The sequence below is a fragment of the Myxocyprinus asiaticus genome, chromosome 13, assembly GCF_019703515.2.
Source record: "Myxocyprinus asiaticus isolate MX2 ecotype Aquarium Trade chromosome 13, UBuf_Myxa_2, whole genome shotgun sequence".
Lineage (NCBI taxonomy): Eukaryota > Metazoa > Chordata > Actinopteri > Cypriniformes > Catostomidae > Myxocyprinus > Myxocyprinus asiaticus.
This window is the reverse complement of record NC_059356.1, coordinates 26,263,704-26,286,704: the sequence shown is the minus strand read 5'-3', so window position 1 is coordinate 26,286,704 and position 23,001 is coordinate 26,263,704. Positions and strand designations below refer to the sequence as shown.

General features: G+C 38.6%; 1 protein-coding gene across 5 annotated transcripts in view; it reads right to left on the bottom strand.

Annotated features, from left to right (window-relative positions):
* The window catches only part of LOC127450927 (septin-9-like), a 145,737-nt gene that overhangs the window by 107,802 nt on the left and 14,934 nt on the right, over nt 1-23,001 (bottom strand). Inside the window, exon 1 of one of the 5 annotated variants that reach the window (XM_051715419.1) lies at nt 16,925-17,027. The exons of 3 other annotated variants lie outside the window; for them this stretch is intronic. In XM_051715419.1, coding sequence (XP_051571379.1) covers nt 16,925-16,928 — 4 coding nt within the window. In that variant the 5' untranslated portion in view covers nt 16,929-17,027. Of the gene's footprint in view, nt 1-7,295; nt 7,539-16,924; nt 17,028-23,001 lie in introns of those variants that run through there. One more of the 5 variants, XM_051715418.1, reaches the window with a different exon arrangement.

Below are 23,001 nucleotides of genomic sequence, written 5' to 3'. Positions count from 1 at the left end.
GCGCAGACAAAAACAACAGGATACAAACAGACAGTGTGGTTCTCCTGTAATGATATGTTTGGTCTTTGCTGTGTGACGCAGCCTGAGGCTGTGATGGGAAATGGGCCGCACAAAGAAACATAAAAGCCCTCTCTGTCACTGTACACACAGCTGCAGTGTTGGGTAAACTTGTACATACAAACACTTTAACACTGTATCCTAGTGCACATAAACATGCATGTAGATCTATGGAAGAAATATGAGGAGCCATGTAGGCTATAATTGTTGAGAAGCCTCTTACAAACACTAGTAAAATTAAGATATTGATATAAACATGAGTGAAATTCATTTACATGAATTACTGAAAATCTAACAAACACTTGTGAAATTACCACATTTACATAAATATTAGTTAAATTCATTTATATACATAATTGAAAAGCTTCTTACATACAATAGTGAAATTAATTGATAGAAATATTAGTGAAATCCATTAATATAAATTATTGAAATGTTTCTTACATACACTAGTGAAATTAAGGTATTCATAAAACTGATTTTGTGGACTAACCTAAACTAAATTTACACATTTGTAGCTGAAAGTTTCTTTCAATCACTACTGAAATCTCTTTAAAACACACATGAAAATGTCTTGCATTAACTACTAGAGTGCTCATACTGATCTAACAAGATGTTGAAATGATATTGTCACATTGTCTCACATCCTCTCAATAAGTTCTGTATGAGCCAGTTTCACAGGTTGATAAAAGATGATTTCAGTAGTTGATGAGAGCTTATTTCACTGGGAAAGGAAGCCGTGTCCCCACTTCCTGTTGAATTCAGTGTGTGTGGTTCAGAGGGTCAGGAATTAGCTGATCAGCAGGTCCTTGTTAGCCCCTGCTGGATACCCTAACACCATAGCAACCAACCAGAACACCCTAGCAACCGCATATCTGATGGTTGATAGAACATGTCCATAGTTAATGTGATAATGAGCTACACCTGTGGATACTCTGCTAGGGCACCCATGTGAACTTGACAGGAACTGACTTCATAAATCATACCCATTAAAAATGACCCCGACACCAGTTACATCAGAACCCTTCTAAAGAGAGCCTACAAGCTTTACATAAAATAGCATAATGCGGCACTCCCATAGACATTCTATTCATCTTATGTACCAGAGAAACTAGCGCACAGCCATCTTGTACATTTTGTCTCAGAACTTCCGGTCTAGCGGTTGCTATATAGACATCTATGGTGTTGATGTCAAAGTAAAATTAGCTAGCAAAGTGGATTTACAGGTTATAGAGTTGTCAAAAGCTATCATGAGTATTTTCAAGTGTTATGGGGATGTCATAACAAGTGTAAGCAGAGCGGGGAGATTTTAAAATAAAAGTACTTCATTCATAAATACACAAGATCTTATCTTCACACTGTGGACGTACTGATATGCCTCTGTGCTCATGAAACTCCAAGAGACAACACAAACTCATTAAAAATATCTCTGTACTACACTTCTGACCATCTTCATGTCATTTACCCATCGTTTTATAGTTAAGGTGAGCAGATTTTTTGAGTGTTAAACCAGGACAGGGGAAGGGTTGCTACTATATTTATATACACACATATACATGTGAAAGTGTATGTTTTATTTTATATTCCATTTACAACCATTTTAATCACATTTAAGCCTCTTAAAAATGTATGGTGACAAAGTCATTTTAAAAAGTACAATTGTAATTTTCTTTAATGTTATGAACTCATTTGTAATAATATGAGCAATTAAATGCTTGTTTCATGAAACTGTGCAGTGTGTCATAGCTGTCTGAATGTGATCTGCCAGGTCCAATTTACCTCCAATTTAGTGACAGAAAACACCTCACTTGCATTTTCACGTAGTAAAGGGGTGCTGTAGACTCAAAAATACGTTCTGTGCTCCCACTCATAATCCATTTTGATCGACTCTTCTCAGTAGCTTCAATACAAACAGAAAGTTAGATGACAAAATCTGGAAGAGCGGAGTGCGGAAAAGGGGCGGGGCTGAATAAGGTGAATAGCGGTACACTGGCGTGGAGACAAGAGACCATTTTTTTTAATGGATGTCTATGGAGGAGATGCTTCAGTGTGCTGAATAAACTGCTTTTGTAAGGAAACAGCTCATCACTTAATGAATTGACTAACTTTCCGCAAATCTTCAACATGTTTTACATTAAACAATTATTTTGGAATGAGCTATGTGTGAAATTTACTATGATAAAATGTCTGTTTTATAAGAGAAGACATTGAGCACGTTTACATGCACACCAATATGCTGATTACTCTCTAAAATCAGCTTATTTAAAAAATCTGGCAAAGCAATAAATCCGCATTTACTTGACATTTGAAGTAATCGTGTTATTCTCTGCTTTTGACATCAATCCGTGAAGAAGCATGCGCTTAACATGTGCACACATTGGATGAGCCAGTGAGAACGCTGGTTAAGGTGTTTGCATGCCACGTAAAATCGGTCTAATAGGCAAAAATCTACCAGTGTCGACCGGTTTATTCATAAGACGTTTATGGCCTTTACTACGATAAAGGAACGCGGTTTATTGCGCTTACATGACCACATGCGTTGTCAGCTTATTAAGCATAATTAGTGTAAGAACGTGCATATAAACGCGCTCACTGACAATTTTGTGACAGGTAGGGGTCAGTTTACGGCTCTCCCCATTCAGTTGTATGGTATCCGCAAACACTGACTTAGTTACACTCTCTCCTATGATTGAACCGCGGAGGTTGTTAATTCAGTAATTAAAAGAATCTCAGGTTACATACATATTATTGCAGAAAATGGCTAAGATCTGAAGTTAGTTCTGAGAAAATCTCTAGCATCATATGTTTGCAATGCCGCTTGGTTTGATGATCTGTTATCTACAATATGCAATTCAATTCATAATGTTTATGTATGGCCCATGTATCCATATACTTTTGGGGCCACTGTACTGTATGTGTTTCATTGTGTTAATAAATACACTGATCTGTCTTCAAGGCCACACTACCACCATTAACCCTGCAACACTGAATTCTGTCGGCAAATATAATCACAACACTAGAAGAAAAGGCATGAAAATAAAGACTGATATGACAGAAATGTAATCTGCAGACTCTCTTTCTCATGCACTCCCTTAATCTTTTCTATAAACTTTATTTCATCCTCCTATCTGTCTTTTGATTCCCCTACTGGACTGGAAAAATAGAGCTGAACCTCTGCTCATAACAGTCACTCATACTCATACACATGCATTGCGGATTTTCAAGGGGTTAACTAGATGACAGTAATGACACATCTGTTATGATAAGCTTGAGGATGTGAAAGCTCCATAAAAGAAAAACATTATTATTCTCAGTTACAGATGCTCATAAACTTCACAGTCATGTGACTGTTCACCACAACACGTGCACATAACCCAAACGTCAATATGTTTATGCCTCAGTGCATTTGTACATTTTGCTGACATTATGAGGTTCACATGTTATGCCCATTTCCTTGTGCAGATTCCAAAATTGAATAAAGGGAAGTCATTCATTGCACCGCTCCCAACATCAAGCCTTCTTTGAAAGTGGGAATGAATTTTACTCTATGACCAAACAAGAATGAAAACAAAGACTGGCATTTACAAAGCTATGCTATATTCCTTAACTGATGGTCCTCTCCATTAACTACAGGAAAACAGCATCAACGGGCGTTCACACTGACAAAGATTTGCAGCAACATAGCAACTAGAAGTCATTCATTTTCAAAGGTGAATTAAGCCACAGAGACTGCTGGAGACACTTGTAACACTTGTCGCAATTGTTAGCAGTTATCAGCTTGTCGGTTTTGTCTAGCAGCCATCTACTAAAAGGACACTGAGATCTCCTATTATGAACACTTTGTTACTGCAGATTTTTTTTAAGAATCAGCCGTACATTCATTATTCACTGACTAAGGCTAATGAAAAGTAAGATGCATTTCCAACCCTAAGGTAAAGTTGCAGAGTACCACATTATAAAGTACATACTTTTCTTTACAGTGTGGTCAGTCCGACCTATAAGTTCTGCAAATAGCCACGGTTGATGGTGGATTTAGACAACATTTAGTTTTACATGCAAAGACATGAAAGTGGATTGGTCGCAGCGTAATGAGAGTGCTTTTCTCATGCTGATGTCTGATTTGTTAGCAATGTAATGAGCCCAAGTCTGAAATACTGTAGTTGCCATGTGTCCCTAAAATGACCAAAAGTTGCCAATTTAGGTCATTCAGAGCACTCTGCAATCCAGCTAGACTGATTTAGAGACACAATAATACTTTGGTCTGTCCAGAAACATTTTATTCAAACAAATCTCTCGTTCATCCGACACTCTCACTCCATTGTTATACTGTATGAGTGACACTGAATGTGTCTGTTAACATGTCTATTTAGGTTTAAAAACATACAAAAAGACAGGTCAAGATTTAGAGAAACTTCAAGTCTGGTGAACCCACCATTTTTGTCACCCACAGAATTCAGCGCTTTCTGTGGAATTTCCTCCCTCCTTCGTCTGTAAGTTTTAGCACAAAGCCAGCGCTCACTGTTTGTCTGGCCCTCTTTCTGTCTCTTTCACACATCCATCCACTCCTTTTGACAACAGTGTTTCTTTCCATCTGAAATGGATCAGTCTCAAGCCTCCATTCACACTGAAACGATTTTATCACTGGTTGGCACCAGGTTGCTCGTGCTGCTGTATGCCTTAATGTTATAGATATGACCATAGCTGTTGAAAATCTGATCATAACAACTGAGATGTATAGCCAGTAAAAATAAGATGTCAATGTAATTTGACAAGGAACCAGTTTTCTTGCTGCTGAAATCTGCAGTATATAAACTGCAGTATATAAACTGCAGCAGTTGTGTGTATGATGCATCAGCATATCATAAAAAAGATGAACGACCTATCAATGCATTAATCAAACTCACTTAGAATGCTGACTAGCTGCACCATTATGACAAAAATGGTTAATGCTCCACTGCAAAAAAACAAACATGTTGTGAACAGACTTCTGTTTTTGCCCAACAGGATTAACCTCAATGGAATTCAAAAACTGCCACTTTTCATGATTAGTTGTGGCAACTATAATTGAGTGTTTATTTGATTAATTGTGCCACCCTAATGGCGACAATTTCTGAAATAGTTTCCAATGCATGATTATTTTTCTTTCTTTCACTGTACTCAAAAAATACACTTTTAATACTTTTAAAGATTTATGAATTTCAATTTCAGAACAAAATTCCATCAAATTGAGCTTTCTAATGTTTAACATAATTAAATTAATAAAACATCAAATATTTAGCTTCTTAATTTAATTTTATTAAAGATTACTCATGAAATTTAAATATGTTAGTCTTAAAATTATTATTGGTCAGAGACAACTCGAATGAAACAGTGAAATCGCTCATAGTACCATGAACTTCTCAGTCTTGCCGACACTCATACAGTATCTCACAGGAGACAGATCTCATGATCTCCACTGTCTTCACTCCCACTGGGCATCGCATTGCTGTCAGTTGCATAAAGTTAAACTCTTCTCAACTTTGTTAAATCACTGGACACAGCCACCTTGCATAGCTAACGGTCGCTGTCACAAATGTAGCCAGAAATTGCCAACTCTCAATGAAAATGAATGACTTCTGGTCACTTTGTTGTTGCAGATCGCTGTCAGTGTGAATGCCCCTCCAGAGTGAATGTCAGCCAGGTGTACAAGCACAGAGAAGAGCCAAAGCCTCTCTTCCGGGCAATCCAGGTCATCACCCTCACTTAGGAAGACCACCCTATCCTGACCCGCATGGCATTCCACCTTCACTCGACTAACCTAGTCACTTCATCCCTTCTGATATTTGGCCTGGAATGCATTCCAAGACTTAAGAAGTGATAACACTGAGAAAGCCAGACAAGTGGGAATGTGTCTTGTTTGTGTGTTGGTGTGCATGAGAGATCGATAAAGGCATGTGTGTCTGCCAGGGTCTCTTGCAGCTGGATGAGAGGTGTTGAGAGAGGAAAGGGCGAAGAGAGGGATGACAGAGCAAATCAATGCCAGGAGCACAGCAATGGAAAAAAATGAAAGACAGAACTTAAAGGAATAATTCACCCAAAAGTGAAAATTTTGTCACCATTTACTCACCCTAATGTTGCTCAAAACCCATGTGACTTTCTCTCTTCCGTGAAACACAAAAGGAGATGATAGGCAGAATGTTAGGGAACGACAGCCTCAGTCACCACTGGCTTTCATTGAAAATCTTTCCTTACAATGGAAATGAATGGTGACTGAGGCTAACTTCAAGTCTAACATCTCCTTTTTGTTCCATAGTGAAAGAATGTGAGGTTTGACACAAAATGAGGGTGAGTAATTGATAACAGAGTTTTATTTTTAGGTGAACTATCCTTTTAAGTTAAGCTTGAGAAGGAAGGAACAGATTTGGGCAGGAGGAAAGAAGGGGAGCCAGATGTTATTCTTATAGCTGTGGATAGTGTGCTTATTTTTTGTTGTTTAAAGTTAAAGTGTGTAATTTATGCGCCACTAGCTTCACCAAACGGAATTGCAAAAATAATGACTGTTTTCAAACAGTTCTCCCAAACACTCCACATGTCTTTCATTTGTCGACCAAACAGATAATCCCGCCACAAACTGTGTTGGTGTGGCTATCCTTATGAGGACTCTCTATAGACATAATGATTTTTATACAGTACGAACTATAGATTCTATCCCCTAACCCTAACCCTACCCCTAAACATTATCCTCCCAAAAAACTTTCTGCATTTTTACATTTTCAAAAAAACATAATTTAGTATGTTTTTTTAAGCGATTTGAATTATGAGGACACTAGAAATGTCCTCATAAACCACATTTATAGCATAATACCCTTGTAATTACCAGTTTGTAACCTTAAACAAAATGCCCTCGTAACCACCCAAACACACACACACACACACACACACACACACACACAAACACAATCACTCCAGACGGCCACATGACCTGCATGACACAAACCCTTCACACACATCTGTATAAAAACAAAGACACACACACAGACAGCTGAAAGACAGTTAATGACAAATACTTAAATCCACACTGACCAACCATGCTTCAAAACAGCATTAAAAAGTTATAAAACAATTTCCAATGAATCAAATCAATATATGACACTTTAAAATGCAACACCTACTTTTTAACATAAGCTTTTCAACAGTACTGAAAGAGTATGAGGACAGAGAGAAAACTTTACAAAAATGCATTAAAAATAAACACTAACCTTCAAAGTCTGAGATAATTCCCTCCAAATGCGCATTGACAGTGGAATCGGACATTTCGAAGATGAATCTGAGGGATCAGAGCAACCTTTCCCAGCAAGGCAAATCTCTCACAGACTCTGCGCCCTCCAGCTCCCAAACAAATCCCAAATTAGGAGGTAACGGGGTAGGGGGGGAAAGAAAGCGATCGGAGCAGTCCCCAGATCCAAGCCCACGGCTTTCTTAAAGGACCAACTTAGTTTTTCCCACTTCCTCCAGCTCTCTGAACGTAGCAGACCATAGAATGAGAAAGCGATGACAACCCCCCACCCCCGCTCGCTCTCTCTTTCAAGCTCTCCCTCTCTTGCTCACTGACTCCTTCCCTCCCTCCTCCCTCTCTTAGCTTCTAACATGAGTTATTCAAGGGAATACCCAAGTTTCACGGCCACACACTCATATACACATCAAAACAGGAGTTCTTTTGCAATCATAAAAGAGATAGAATTTTTATATTAAACTCATTCATTTTGTGCTGATGTGTGCGAACACCCCTGAACAAGTGGTATGTGCAAGAAATGGAGGGTTCCACACCGAAACAGCTCAGTTCTCGGCAGCAGTACATATTTCATCAGAATCCCTGAGGAGAGCACATCTGTGCTTGCGGCTTCTCCAGTAGTTTCCTGAATTTGAGCACATCTATTGCCTAAGGCCACCATGCACCCCTTATAGAAGAGGGGAGGACGGGTTGAGGCAATGGGGGCGTCATAAATCAGTGACCTCATCTCCAGCCTGGACTCTGTGAGAGCTCTCTCTCAGCCCACATCTCCAACAGAATCACCAGTGCACACTTTCATAAGACCACTCCAGATGTTCGGTTGAACAGCTCTGTTTGTTAGTCACAAAACAACTGTTTAGTTGCAGAGTTGGAGAGCTGGTTAAAGCACTTTTACAGATATGATCTGCTGCCGTGTGACTGGTTTGTGGGTTTTTACAGTTTCCCAGAAGGAAATCTCCCTCTCTACCAAGCAGGGGAAAAAAATAGCTTAAACCGGTATTCATTTTCCTGCTGGTACAGGCTGGTTTATGCTGGTTTAGTGTTGATCTAGCTGGTGGACCAGAATGGCTACTATTCACCAAACATTCTGACATCATTTACTCACCCTCATGTCTTCCAAAACCGTATTAACTCATTGTTAGACAGAAGGTTAGCATCAGTCATCATTCACTTTCATTGAATATAAAAAAAGATTGAAAGTGAATGGTGACAGAGGCTGACAATCTGCCTAACATCTTGTTTTGTGTTCTAATGTAAAAAAAAGAAAGTCATATGGGTTTGGAACGATATAAGGATGAGTAAATGATGACAAATTTCATTTATGGGTGAACTACAGAGCAAAAACAGATTTTCCAAGACAATCATTTTTGTCTTGTTTTTCTGTAAAAAATGTAAAAATGTCCTTAAAATAAGGTACATTTACTTAAGAGGCAAAATGGTGTAAAATATTAAGATTTGTTTTCAGAGACTATATCTTGAAATAAGCTTTTACACGCTTGAAACAAGAAAAAACAGTTGCTAATGGGCTTTGAAAAATAAGCTTAATTCACGACTGATGTAAGCATTTGTTTCTTACCCCATTGGCAAACTGTTTTTTTCTTGCTTCAAGCATGTATAAGCTTACTTCTACTTAAATTCATCGGGTTTTAAGTACATTTAGATATTTTTATTGGGAAATAAGTGTAGGGATTTACTGGTTGTTTAGATCAGTGTTACTATCAGAAATAATTAATAATTATTTCTGTAGTTATTAATTAATATTTAAATTAATTGTTTGGATCTAACTCATTAAAACCTCATAAGGGACTCCAGTAAATGTAGTGTGCTACGTTTAGGAGCAAGTTTGGTTATTAGCAATAATTAATAATTATCAAAGATAATTATTAATTATTAAAATCAATAGAACATTGATGAGAATCAATGTTAGCTTTTTTTAATCCTTTAAATCAACAATTATCAAAGATAATCGTTAATTGTTAACATCGATGAAACATTAATTAAAATTAACACTAGCTTATTGATCATTCAAATTCAATCAAAGATAATTATCAATTATCAAAAATCAATAGAATATTAATAAGGATTTACATTGACGGGGCACCACCCTAGAATTAGGGACTAATAACCAAATAGTAAAACAGTCTCAATATTAGATTGTTTTCTTAGGAAAATCGACATCCGAAGAATATCGATTTTCGGGAAAAAACAATGAATGAAGGTTTGAATCAGAGCACTGACATCCCGTCAGCATGATACAGGCGTATGCAAAACAAACCAAAACACTTCTCTTCGTAATATAAACAAAAGTTTATTTATGCAGTAATATCAATTAATAATTAATACAATGCAGTCAATAAACTTCCAACTTACAACTACAAACTAAACAGTGATATGATTAGATATGGAAATAAAAATAATTTTATAACACATAGGGTGTGTGTGTGTGACAGTGTGTGTGTAAGGAGGGACGCGCACAAAATGGCGGACGTGACTCTCGTGGAGAGTATGTCACGCGAGACTTCCGGCCAGGGAATATGACCGCGAATGGGGGCGGAGATGGCGTCTACCAGTTACCGCGTATATCCGCTTGTACGATAGCTTAGGGACAAAGCTGGGCTTTAGCATTTAAGCTATCTACGAGCCAAAACGTGTGCCAGAATGTTTGTGAGGGGTCGCGTGCCTGCGTGTGTGTGTGCGTGTGTGTGTGTGTGTGTGTTGTTAGTACGAGAGAGAGAGAAGTGACAGCCCTAAGCTGATTTCGCGATTGTGGGAGAGAAAGCATCTGTTTAGTTCATCGCTCAGAGACGCGGTGGACGGCTCATAAACAGTCCCGCGTACTTTGACTATTTAGTGGATGAACTCAGTTGCTGTCTCACCCGCGATGGCGCAATTTGCACAACAATCCAATTTGGTTGGACCACGATACAGCAAAACAAATTCGTGATAATTAATACCCTGAGTATTAATAATGAGCGGACATGGCAGTCCGTAAACTGTACAAGCAAAAACCTTGAAACACAAGAATAACACACTATAATATTCTATCTCTGCCCAGACGTAACCTCTTACTTGAATCGCATGAGGACACAGGTAGAATGTGTTTTCCTCCGTCCTTTGACTTTGACCCGGTTCCTTGAGGCTCGGGTGATGACGGGAGGCCGTTTCTTCGCTCTGACGGTGGGCGGTACGGCTGTTGATTGTAGGCGGGCTGGCGGAGAACTCAGAAATGTCGACTTGATTGAAGATGGAAGAGAAATCTTTAATCTCTTCACTTCTGTAGGCAAACGGTTGAAGATGCGAATTGCTCGGCGGTCTCCTTCGGATCCGTTAGAGTGTTCGGTTGAACACAGAGTAATCTCAACTCGTCCAGCGAGATGGAGATTGTATGGCTACAGTTTCAAGTCGGACATTACTTCCTTGTGCCACGAGGTTGCACCGGAGAGCAGCAAAAGCTACGTCTTCATTCGGTGAACGAAGTCACTGGAAGTAAATTCTGGAAGCATTTCAGAGGTATTTTAACTCCTGATGATGTCATGTTTGAGGGACGTTCTGTTGTGTACCTCATCCAATAGGAGTTAAGAGTTCGATTCTTTAGTGAGCAAGGCTTCATGGATTTGTAGTCTGTTTTGGACTCCCTTTGTTTGATTTTGGCGCGATTTTTATCAGTAAAATTTACGACATGGAATGTGTGGGGGCTGAGTTAGGTTTTACGACTTGTGTTAGGCCTACCTTTGTCTTCTATCTGAATACATGAGGCCCAACATAAGACAAAAATACTTGTCTTGAAAATATTTTTATGCAGTGTATCCCTTTGAGAAGCCTGGGGACACCAGCACGTCAGCATCATATGCTGGTTTTTTCAGCATGGTATGTATGACGAGGAGGAGGGCATAGCCGGGCCATAATGGAACATGGCTGGTGCTAAATCGGCTGATCAGCGGGAGAGCGAGATAAGGGGCAGCCGGAGATGCCGGTTCGAGAGAGAGAGAGATGAACGCGGCCGCGTTGCACGTGTGTGTGTATATTTATGGTTTTTTTTAAGTTCATTTATATAATTAAAGTTTATGTTGACTGTTCAGCCGGTTCCCGCCTCCTCCTTGCCCATCCTTTATCTGTTACAGTATGTAACTCCATGACTTCCGGGATGCACTATAAGATGGTTGGATTTGCTGTAGACAGGGACAGTGATGCTGGAGATAAAGGGTTTCAAATTGTACTGAGGGCTGAAGTTTCATGGGCCAGAGCCTACAAAAACAGGAAATTCATGCTGTCTGTGACTAATTATACAGCAGATTTAACAGCTCTTTAGGCATGTCTAATGCAAACACCAGGCTCCTAGTAAACAGACATGTAAACACACAAATTCATATACACACACCACAAAAATCTGGGAGGGGAGGAGTTAAAGAAAGGCAGTTTGTAACCTAAAAAGATATTCAAAAGTTAGCAGGACTGTTATTAAATATGAAAAAATAACTTCATTTGTGTCCTTATTATTTTCTCTAGTTTATTTTTTGTAAGCTAAGTGTGTATGGTATGAGATTATTACATGACTAACCTGTGTTAATGACACTAAAACTACAAAGCCCACACAATAATCTGCACCTGGAGAATTCCACATGAATCTCTGTAGAATCTGTTGAAGATTTGAATAACACCTGTCATTTCTGCATAACACCTGTCATTCACAAGTTTATGAAATATTTTGGTAAATTTTTAAAATGCTTTCAGCTTTCATCAGCTTTTATTTCAAAATGCTTTCACTCATATGAGTGCAGTAATTTTAGCTGCATTTCACACATTTTACCATATTTTAACACATTCCACAGCTTTCCCTCCAAAATCAGAGCAGAAAATGCTAAAAAGATCCACCGATTCCATCTGTGCCAGACTATAACTTCCTCTTTTCTTCACACCATCTGAGAAATTCTGCAAATGCCAAATAAACTCCTGACCTAAATTTTTGTGCCACTTGCGGCACCAATCGTAATTATAAAAATAAAGGTTGTTTCCTAACCTGTTTCCCAAACACTCTGTCATCTACCATTCTTTGGACAAACAGATAGTCCTACCCCAAACTCACACAATTGGTTGTGCTATTGGTTGACATGTCCGTTCAAACGTACAGAGCAATATTAGCAAACAGAGCAATGCTTACACTCTTCTGGATTTTTTAATCTACAAATTTATAGTTGTTTCTACACATTAATATGCGATAGAAAGTATTTTAACATAAACTACAGACATGTCCTCTTGTCTTGAACTATTATTTTTTATTTACCCATAATTCACTCTTACAACCAGCAACCGTCATCAATGACATACATAACTCTACACAACATGCACACACATCCATCCAGTTAAACACTTAAAAGTCCCAGAAGTTGTCATTCATTTAATTTAAAGGGATAGGTCTGTTATCATTTACTCACTCTCATGTTGTTGCAAACCCATATGACTTACTTTCTGCCTTGAAACACAAAAGAAGATGTTAGACATCATGTTAGTCTCAGCCAACATTCACTTCCATTGCAACATCCTTCCATACAATGAAAGTTAATGGTGACTGAATCTAACATTTTGCACCATCTCCATTTGTTTTCCACTGAAGAAAGAAAGTCATACAGGTTTGGAACATGTGGATGAGTAAATTAATTTTCAATGTTATGTGAACTAACCCTTTAAACCATATTAAAACCACTAGATGTCACTATAGCATACAAAACATGCAGAAACAATTGTGGCATTTGATGCTCAAGTCAGAAAGTCAATTTGAGCTCTAGCACCAACTCTTGAATGTAAGAACTGAAATGAGATAATTAACATTGGCATGATTCTTTAGATGGTAAGATCTCACAGGCTCTGTCATGAAGAGCATAAAGAGCAGAACCAGGCTGAGAGAGGCTTTTGTAAACACATGCTGTCCACCCCCCAGGCTCACTTCTCACTGACATACCACTGACAGCACAACTCTGAATGTGCTGTACTAACCCACACATAAGATATCCCTGACATGGGAAAATTAAAAAAATTACTTAAGTATTACCTTCTATTTGGGTGGGACCTATAAGTAGCATGTGACCTACATTACAGTACATTGCAAATTCTCCAGATTGGGGTTTCCATGCGCGCCAATGTCTTTGATGGTGTTGCGCTAGTGTTTCTCCAGCGCCATGACACCAAGCACCATGAACACTTGCACTTGGGGGGGCATAGGGATAATTTGGCACCTCAGCACCCCACTAGATTTGGCCCTGCCTACCTCTAAACCTAACCTTAACCATACCTTAGAAAAAATTACTGTGGTTTTACTACAGAAACCATGGTTTCACGCGGGAATGAGTGCGATCAACAGACCCTTCTCTGCACTCCCCGACATTCACTGTGAACAAATCACTTAAATGAAATCAACATTTATATTCATTTTTATCTAGTAATTTAAGTAGCATTAAAGGAAATATTAAGAGTGGAAACAATCGGATGGTAAAAAGAGTGGGACAAAAGGTAGATTAAAACCGGGGTCGCTACACTCATTCACACCGTCTTTACACCCCACGCCACTGCAGCGACACCTATTGGATAGTTTGTCGTATATTTCTATGGTTCCACCAAACTATTTGGTTGCAAATAGCTGCACTGTGTGGCAGATGCTATTTACACTAGGGTGCAAATAGACACTCAGTTTTTTTAATCATATAAAAACACACTGACTTATGCCCAATTTTCTCAAGAACTTCAATTGAATCAATACATCAACTGATTTAGATTCTCAATCAGAACAATTATGGCTGTTACAATTAAAATCAAATTCACCATAAAAGTTCACAATTCAAAAGTTCAAGGTTGTTAGTGTTTTTGAATGCACATTTGGCTTGTTAGAATGGCCTAGTGTGCCCCTGCTGGTTTTCATGCATTCTTTGTTGTTTTTTTTGTATTTTGTTTTTTGCAAGCATCATAGAAATCTTGTTTTTTCTCTTGATGGTTCTTCTAAGTGTGAAATTGACTTATATTTTCCCTGTCTGCATTCTTTCACATCAAAGCTCAGAATAATCCCTAATGAAGGATTTGGGACTGTACGCGTTCTTGTGGTGCCATCAGCCAGACAGCTTTGTCATGACATTTTCCTGCGGCTCCAGTATGAATCACATGCCATTTACGACTCGATTGAGATTGTCTCAAAAACTTTTGTGGTCAACTGCCACTGAGATGAATGGGAATGCTAATGGATAGAATTCAGGTAATTTAGACCAAAACCAGGCTGTGAGGGATGTAAATTCAGTCTGTACCATTGTGTACATTGCTGTGTACAAAGTACTCTGGTAAATGTGGGTTGTTAAAATTAGATTTTACCGTGGACTTTAAAGAAAGCACAGCCGTAGGGGGCCTGGGTAGCTCAGCGAGTATTGACGCTGACTACCATCCCTGGAGTCGCGAGTTCGAATCCAGGGCGTGCTGAGTGACTCAAGCCAGGTCTCCAAAGCAACCAAATTGGCCCGGTTGCTAGGGAGGGTAGAGTCACATGGTATAACCTCCTCGTGGTCGTGATTAGTGGTTCTCGCTATCAGTGGGGCGCGTGGTAAGCTGTGCGTGGATCACGGAGAGTAGCATGAGCCTCCAGTGCTGTGAGTCTCCACGGTGTCATGCACAGCGAGCCACGTGATAAGATGCCCGAATTGACTGTCTCAGAAGCGGAGGCAACTGAGACTTGTCCTCCACCACCCGGATTGAGGTGAGTAACCGCACCACCATGAGGACCTATTAAGTAATGGGAATTGGGCATTCCAAACTGGGATTAAAGGGGATTAAAAAAGAAAGAAAAAAGAAACCACAGCCATTTGAATGGACTGTTCAGTGTCCTTGTATCACTCACAGCCTTGTTTTAATTCGTGTCAAATTAAATCAAAGTTCCTTTAAGGCAGGACAGGTCACTTGGCTGCTATGTTCAAAACGCCTCCAGGCAGCTATTTTCTATGGATACAAGCAACAGCTCCTATCTACTTGAATGGGGAAAGGCCAAAATCTCAAAAACGGCTGGGCAAGATTGCGATCGTTTAATGTATTTTAAAAATGTTGCTTCTTTGCCTCAGATCACACAAATCACACATTTTTCAGGCTGGTCTGCCTAATGCGCATACACATTCTCGATGAAAACTGACAGGCCATGTCTTTATCAAAAAGATGATTAGCTCTTTTAACTTTAAGGCAGGACTTCCATTCATAAAGCCACAATATTTAATGTTATGATTAATTCATGAGTACACCAGTTAACCATCTCATTCTACAGTATACTTTCTCTGATAAAACTTGCTGTCTACCTTTACTAAGATCTTACATAATTTCTCTTGTTCACCACTTCCTGTTTTCCATCTCTCACTCTCTCTCTCTCTCTTTCAATCCATCCATTCTTCTAAACAGGCCTGATTTAGTGCACTAAATGAATTCAGCTCAGTTTACACCACTCACCCCAACTAACAAAAAAAGTGCTAAAAAAGTACCATAGTCATGCCATGTTTTCTTTTTCGGACATGTACCATGGTAATGTTTTTGTACCATAGTAATACCATAGGTGTTGTTTGATGTAATTAGGAGTATCATGTAAATACCATAGTAAAGAAATATAGTAATCATTCAGTAATATATCAAAGTACATTGGTATCACCATCTAATGCCATTACTGTACCGTAGTATCTCCACAAAACATTTTATAAGGGCTCTCCTACTTTAAACACTGATCTGTTCTGTTGCTTTCACATCATTTTCTCTGCCCAACTTTCTGCAAAATCCATTATAAACCCACCTGGACAAATGGCTAACTATCTCTGGGATCTTATGCTATGAAATCATGGAGATACACAGAGGCAACATTAGGGTCATTCTTTAAGTATTTATCCTGGCATTGCGTCTCAGTCAGGGCACCAGGTGTGTCAACTCAGATAAAGCATAAAGGTCGCTATTATATTCATATCACTTTTTAAAAGCTAAAGCATAGTGCTCTTATTATCTTGCACACTTAGAAATCTCAGAGTCTCTGGCACATTTACAAAAAGCTTGTGTGCCAGCTCTGACAAAAGCACAGCACTGATACAGCATCTGAGAGTGTTTCATCCACACACACAGCACTCTGTATTGGCTGTTGTCACAGCCTGATGAGCGGGTTCCCTCTTCCAGTCAAAGCCCACGGAAAATTCAGCCCTGTCAACTGAAAATCTTACAAAACCAACATTAGATCGCACTGCCAACACCAATAAGGACAAAAGTAGTACAGCGTAAAAGCTTTCTTTTAAAGAGTAAAAATAAAAATAAATCATGTGAATCCTATTTTAAAAACCAAACAAGTGAGAAGCAACTATTAGCACCTCACTCTTATTTTCTTATAAGTCCCACTGAACTCCACAGACACTTATGTCACAGCAAGCAATCCAGATCCCAGCTAAAGCAACAAACACCGGAGTACTGCCCTGGGAATCTGCGGCTTTCTCTCCTTGTGTTTCTAAGAGAAGAGTGTGTTTGGCAGCAAGCCATAACTCTACCCCAATCTTCTTGGTTTAATATATTCCGTGTGCCTTAATAATGAGCGGATGCAGAATTATGGCATACCCATGTGCTGATCATATGGAGTTTTCTTGCTCTTTGGCTTTTGTTGTCCTCACGTTCTGCTCTCTCAGTCTCTCGTTATCTCCTCTGTTCTCTGACACTGAGGGAACATTGTGTGCAAGATGGAAACCCAATGCCATGTGATATGAGTGTTTCTTCCTAAAATATCTCCTCTCAGTGGCTTGAGGAATCCTGGATTGCCCTCTGATTTTCTTCTACAGGGGGAGAGTTGTGTGATTACAAGAAGAGTGCTGAGTAGACATGATCAACATCACAAGTGTGCGTGAAAACAAATATCTGAGGACAAACTCTTAGACCATAGACAAATATTTTCATACTTTGCTTTTCTGAATTTCAAGTATGTCCAAGCCATAATTAACGTTCCTTAGTGCTGCTTAGTGTTGTTTAATGTGAGCAAATGCAGACCTCTGTCTGAAAGCATCTGGTGTGACAATGGTGTGTCTTTGTTCAGGAAGTGGTAATGACCTTTTGCTTATTCTTCCGTCATTTGGCACACAGGCAGCTGGGAGAGAAGCCCAAAACTTGAGAATATACACTTTGGTCAAGATGTCAAACACACTCTGTGAGTTTGTAAGTGAGTTTGTTATGAGTTTGGCCTACTCTTTCATTCATCATCCATTGCAGGCACAGTATAAGCGGGAACTGCACATGCGCAGAAGTGCCATTGAGCAGACTGACATTTTGAACAAGAGATGAGACTGAGACTGGTAGATATTCCCCTCGTATCTTGTGACAGATGATTAATCTTGGATTTTAAAAGAATAAAAGCATACAATATTTTGGATAACTTATATAAACTGATATTGCACAATTACAAGAGCTTACAGTCAGCAAACGCCAAAAACTTCAGAGGAAATCGGTTTCACATGTTCTGTTTTTATCCTTTCATAACAAGGGAAATATGAGATTTTGTTATAACAATAAAGTGATCCCAAAAAGCACTAAACTGACCACTCTCCTGTTAGCTTTAGACTAAGATTAGACCATCAAACAGCTGCCACTCCTATATGTAGGCAGACTCCTTTGTTATTAAAAGCAGAATTCATAGATTTTTTAGAATTCTGACAGAGAATGAAAGATTTTTTTTTTTTTTCTCAGAACAGAGCCCTTACTTTATGGGAAACCTGCAAAATGGTCCTGTTACAACATGATCACATGTGAAGCCTGCACGTTGTTTCCGAGAGAGCCGATCCCCTAGGATCGGCCACATTATACAGACTCGCCGACAAGCGGCATCTCCTATCAGACATTTTTGCATCAGCTTTTATGCGTTTACCTTACAATATGGCGTGACCAGAAGTGTATTGTGTCAGCAGCGTGGGGGATCTGTGTTCGGATCCCATGTTGAGCCAGGAAGTAATGATCAGTGACAACATGATCAGTGACGAGCGTGATTTGGAGGTTGCTTTTACCCCTCTAACATTGTATTTTTACTCCACTGATGGTTAGGTTTAGTTTTGTGGTTTTCAGCCTTTAGAAGAAAATTAAGACATACTACTGAGAGCAAGGCACAACCCCTTGAACGGGAAAAATATAAGTCCACTTCATGCTCAGAGCCCTTAAAAAGCAATCTGTTCATGGAAAAATTTATTGAATAATTGCAATACAGTTGTGCTCAAAAGTTTGCATACCCTGGCAGAAATTGTGAAGTTTTGGCATTGATTTTGAAAATACGACTGATCATGCAAAAAAAAGATGGTGTGGTTGTTTCAAGGAGCACAATACTTGTTGACCCCTCTCCAAACATAGCGCTTATGGTTGTGACCATAAAGCTCTATTTTGGTCTCGTCACTCCAAATTACAGTGTGCCAGACTGTAATTGTAACAATTACACAACTGTATATTCAGTTACCATGGCAACCAGGTAACGTCCTTATTGGTCAATGCCTTAACTGATGGAGATAAATAAGAAACACTGTCCCAAGCCCATTAACATTAGCCCCATTCACACATGAATCCAGGTAAATTACAGGAAAATAAGTGGTAAATGTACCACATGTGCTGTTCACACGTACTATCAATATGGAAATGTATAGGTAATTATACAACTTCTCATTAAGGCAAATCGCCATAGCAAAACTTACCAGTATTTTCAAACAGGTTGTGTTCGCACATGACCTCTAACCTGAAAAAAGCAATACATTTCCTGGGAAAGGCTGTATGTATGAAAGAGGCTATTCATTATGTATGGCAATGAACACTATAATAAACATAAACACTCATTACATTATATTATAGCAAAACACTAGAGGCGCTACAACAACTGTGTGATTTATTCATTGTCACACAAATCACAAGTACAATTACTGATTTTTATTTTATAAAAACGTATTTTTCACTCTATTACTCACCCCCCGCTATGTTATGTCAAAACACTTTTACTTTAATGCATGATTTGAAAAATGAAGCATTTTAACACTTGTATTACAGACCCACCTACATATACACACTTATTCCTATGTCATTAGCTTACTTTGAGCTTGACAGCTGCAGTTTGAAACCAGCCAAAGACACATGAAAGTGAAACTGGCATCGATAGCGTTAGGTGTTGGTTAAGGGTAAGGATGTCTGTTTTGTTAAACTCTCATTTATCTTTTCAGACACTATTGGTTAGGTTTAGGTTACCGTTTTAGGTTAGGGAGGTACGTTTTACTTATTGAAACCTCCATCTAAAATTCACCTTAAAACCCTCATCACAACCTCATTTCGCTCGATTATGGTGCATGGACATTTCACTTTAAAACTGAAGCCAAAGCTAAAGGGGGGCCGTACAAGCTAGAACCGCCACTGCATAATCCTACAAAGCCAACAGAAGTGTGGAGATATAAGTACAAACGAGCAGCCTAATTAATAACATTTGTTCATATCAAATGCTTACCCATCAGCAATAATAGTTGCAAAAGCAACTAAATTCTCATTTATTACAAAAATGCATAAAAATTACTTACTCAAGTCAAGATTTATTTCTAGAGCACATTTAAAAGCAACAGAGTTGCACCATAGTAATGTACAGTAAAATATAAAACATTTAAAGATAACAACAAAAAAAAACCCAGGAGCAACTACGCAAGTGACAACATTAATAAACAACATGCGGCATACAAAATATACAGCGCAATAAACAGAATACAGTCTGTGTAACTAAACCATAAAACACTTAAGCTAAGAATTATCAAAAGATAGAGAATACAGATAAGATTTAAGAACAGATTTAAAACTAGCTAGTGAAGGAGCAGACCTCACGTGAACGAGCAGGCGATTCCAAAGTTTGGGAATCTTTGGCTAATTGTAGTGACTGAAGTGTAGTGATTGATCTGGTGATGAATAGTAAATTAATTATTCAGCCAAATAAGTAATAGATTTTGTTTATGTTAGTGTTTTTCTCCATTACTTGATAGTATGTCATGGCTGATAAGTCCCGGTTCTACGGGGGTCCTTGAGGTGCTAAGCACCCTCAAACGAAACTTAGAGCAGCCTCAATTGCAGACCAGGGCAAACCACTGCCTGCGGGTCAATTTATCATGAATGTTTTTTATTAGATCTTTCATTTATCTGGCTTTTGGACCTACCGCGCATCCACAAGCTTTTAATATGCTCAGGGTTGCCAGTTAATAGATGCAACACCCCAATCAGAGATTTATACTTGCACAAATTGTAATATTTCGCCTTATGTCATACTTAATTTATGCAATCTGGCAACCATACATGCCAGTGCATGCGCTTTCTCTCTGCAAAAAACAAACAAACAACAACTTTGCACTCAATAATGCATGGAGGGGACACGCGAGTAAAACCAAGTGAGAGAGGAATATATTTATTCTTTGTGTTATTTGTGAAATGCTGAAGTCCCTCACACCTGTATGTGAATGTTATTCAGTGGTGTGATAAATGGGGTGCCAAACACTGACAAGACCCACATCATGACCCATGAGCATGTAAACAGGTTGATAATGTTCTGAGAACAAAACAAGTAAAAGAGTCCACTTTGTGGCCAACATTAAAATAAGCTTTTAGAATCTCTTTCCCGAATATTTTATTTTACTTTTAAACCAGACTCCTGATATAGAGTGTTAAATTTAATACTAAATTACCATTGCATTGAATAAAATGGTAAAATAATCAATTAATAATTTTATTCAGCCTTTATTCAGTTTTACTAACACATGATAGAAAGTATAGCAGCAAAACTTCAAGCAATCGCAAAATGGTCCTATCAGTATACATTTCAGAAAATTGTGCATCATTCATTGAGTGCATGTCTGGGCTTAAAAGAAAAACTATGCAGAACTTTTTTCTTCTCTGTTCCATGTTCTACTTAATGGCTGATGTGGCCCCAGTACCAAAATTGCACACCCCTGCTCAAATGAATATGTAAGAGTAATACTGTAAATTGGCAAGCAGATTTCCTTGAATCCCAGCAAACACACAAATATACTGTCACGTTCTGTCTCCCTTGTGTTTTCCATGGACTCTTATTTTGAAGTTTCCCCCTGGACTCCATTTCCCATAGTGCACTGCCCTCATCACTTCCATCTGTTCCACATCATCCTCCTGTGTGTGTGTGTGTGTGTGTGTGTCCCCGTCCCCAGTTTTGTTCATTCATTGTCAGTTCTTGTTCGCGTAAAGCTTGTGTGTGTTTGTTGATTTTGTTTATGGCATGCCATGTTATCTTATGTCTTCTTCTTCATTAAAGCCTGCATATAGATACATCGCCTCTCATCATCCTCTCCAACACAACTTGTGACAAATCCTTGCATTTTGTGAATGCACAAAATGCTGCATCAAAACTTATAAATGTGTATGATTTTGCAAATCAGTATGTCCTAATCTGCAGGCGCAGAATTTTGCTGTAATGTTCAGTGACAGATCATGGGGGGGAGGAAAAAAAAAAACCCCCGAAGCAATAAATGTTTTGTACATTAAAAACTTCTTTATGTTGTTTAAGTAGCATTTAAACCTGATTTAATCTATTAAATTTGTAATTATGATACATCTCCACTTTATACAGAGCACCCCCACTATTTTCAGAAGCACCCTCAGTGATTTTTATCTGGAACCGGGCCTGTGGCTGATGCACACACAGAGAATACAAAGAAAAACACAAGCACAGGTGCAAACATACCTAGACCACATGCACACACACAAATACACACACGGACAGCTAGGGGAAGTTAGTTTTAACTCAAAGAGTAAAATTGAGGTTTAAAAATGTACAACCACCTGGACAACACACACACACACACACACACACACACACATTTGCATAAAATAAATCTTGTTTGTGAACATTTCTTTTAGTGTATGTTTTGTTTGTGGAGCTAAAGCAGATCTCTGGATTTTCTACCAATATGCAGACATGCTGACATTGCAAAAGCAGTCACCGCTTCCCGCTGCGAGAGGATGCTTCAGTGATGAAATTTCACCACAGTCATTTACACCTACACACACACGCATATGCACAAGGTGTGAACACTAACACAGCCTCAACATGAACAATGATATGTAAACATCTGCAAGAGTCCACTGCAAGAGAATGCTTCCAAACATAAACAATGGATGCAGCAATTATTCTGTTCTTCTATGTGGTTTTGTGGTCTGTCTTTCTATGCATTTCAGTAACACTTTACAATAAGGTTCCATTTATTACATTAGTTTACAACACCATTAGTTAACATTAACAATGAACAATACTTTTATAGTATTAAATCAAAAGTTGTATTTGTTAACATTAGTTACTGCACTATGAACTAACGTGAACTAAAAATTAACAACTAATTTTTATTAAGATTAAGATTAATAAATGGTGTAAAAAAAAAAATATTGTTCATTGTTAATGATACCTAATGCATTAACTAATGTTAACATATGGAACCTTATGGTAAAGTGTTACCTTTATTTATTACACAGAAAAGAACCCAAATATATACCTCTTATGGTCACTGTATGCCAAGACATGCACATTTAACTTAAAGCGAACTGCATTTCTCGCATCTACAAAAATGTCTACAAATTTAGGGAAGTGTCATAAACACTGGCCAGTATGACTCATCTAAAGCAGT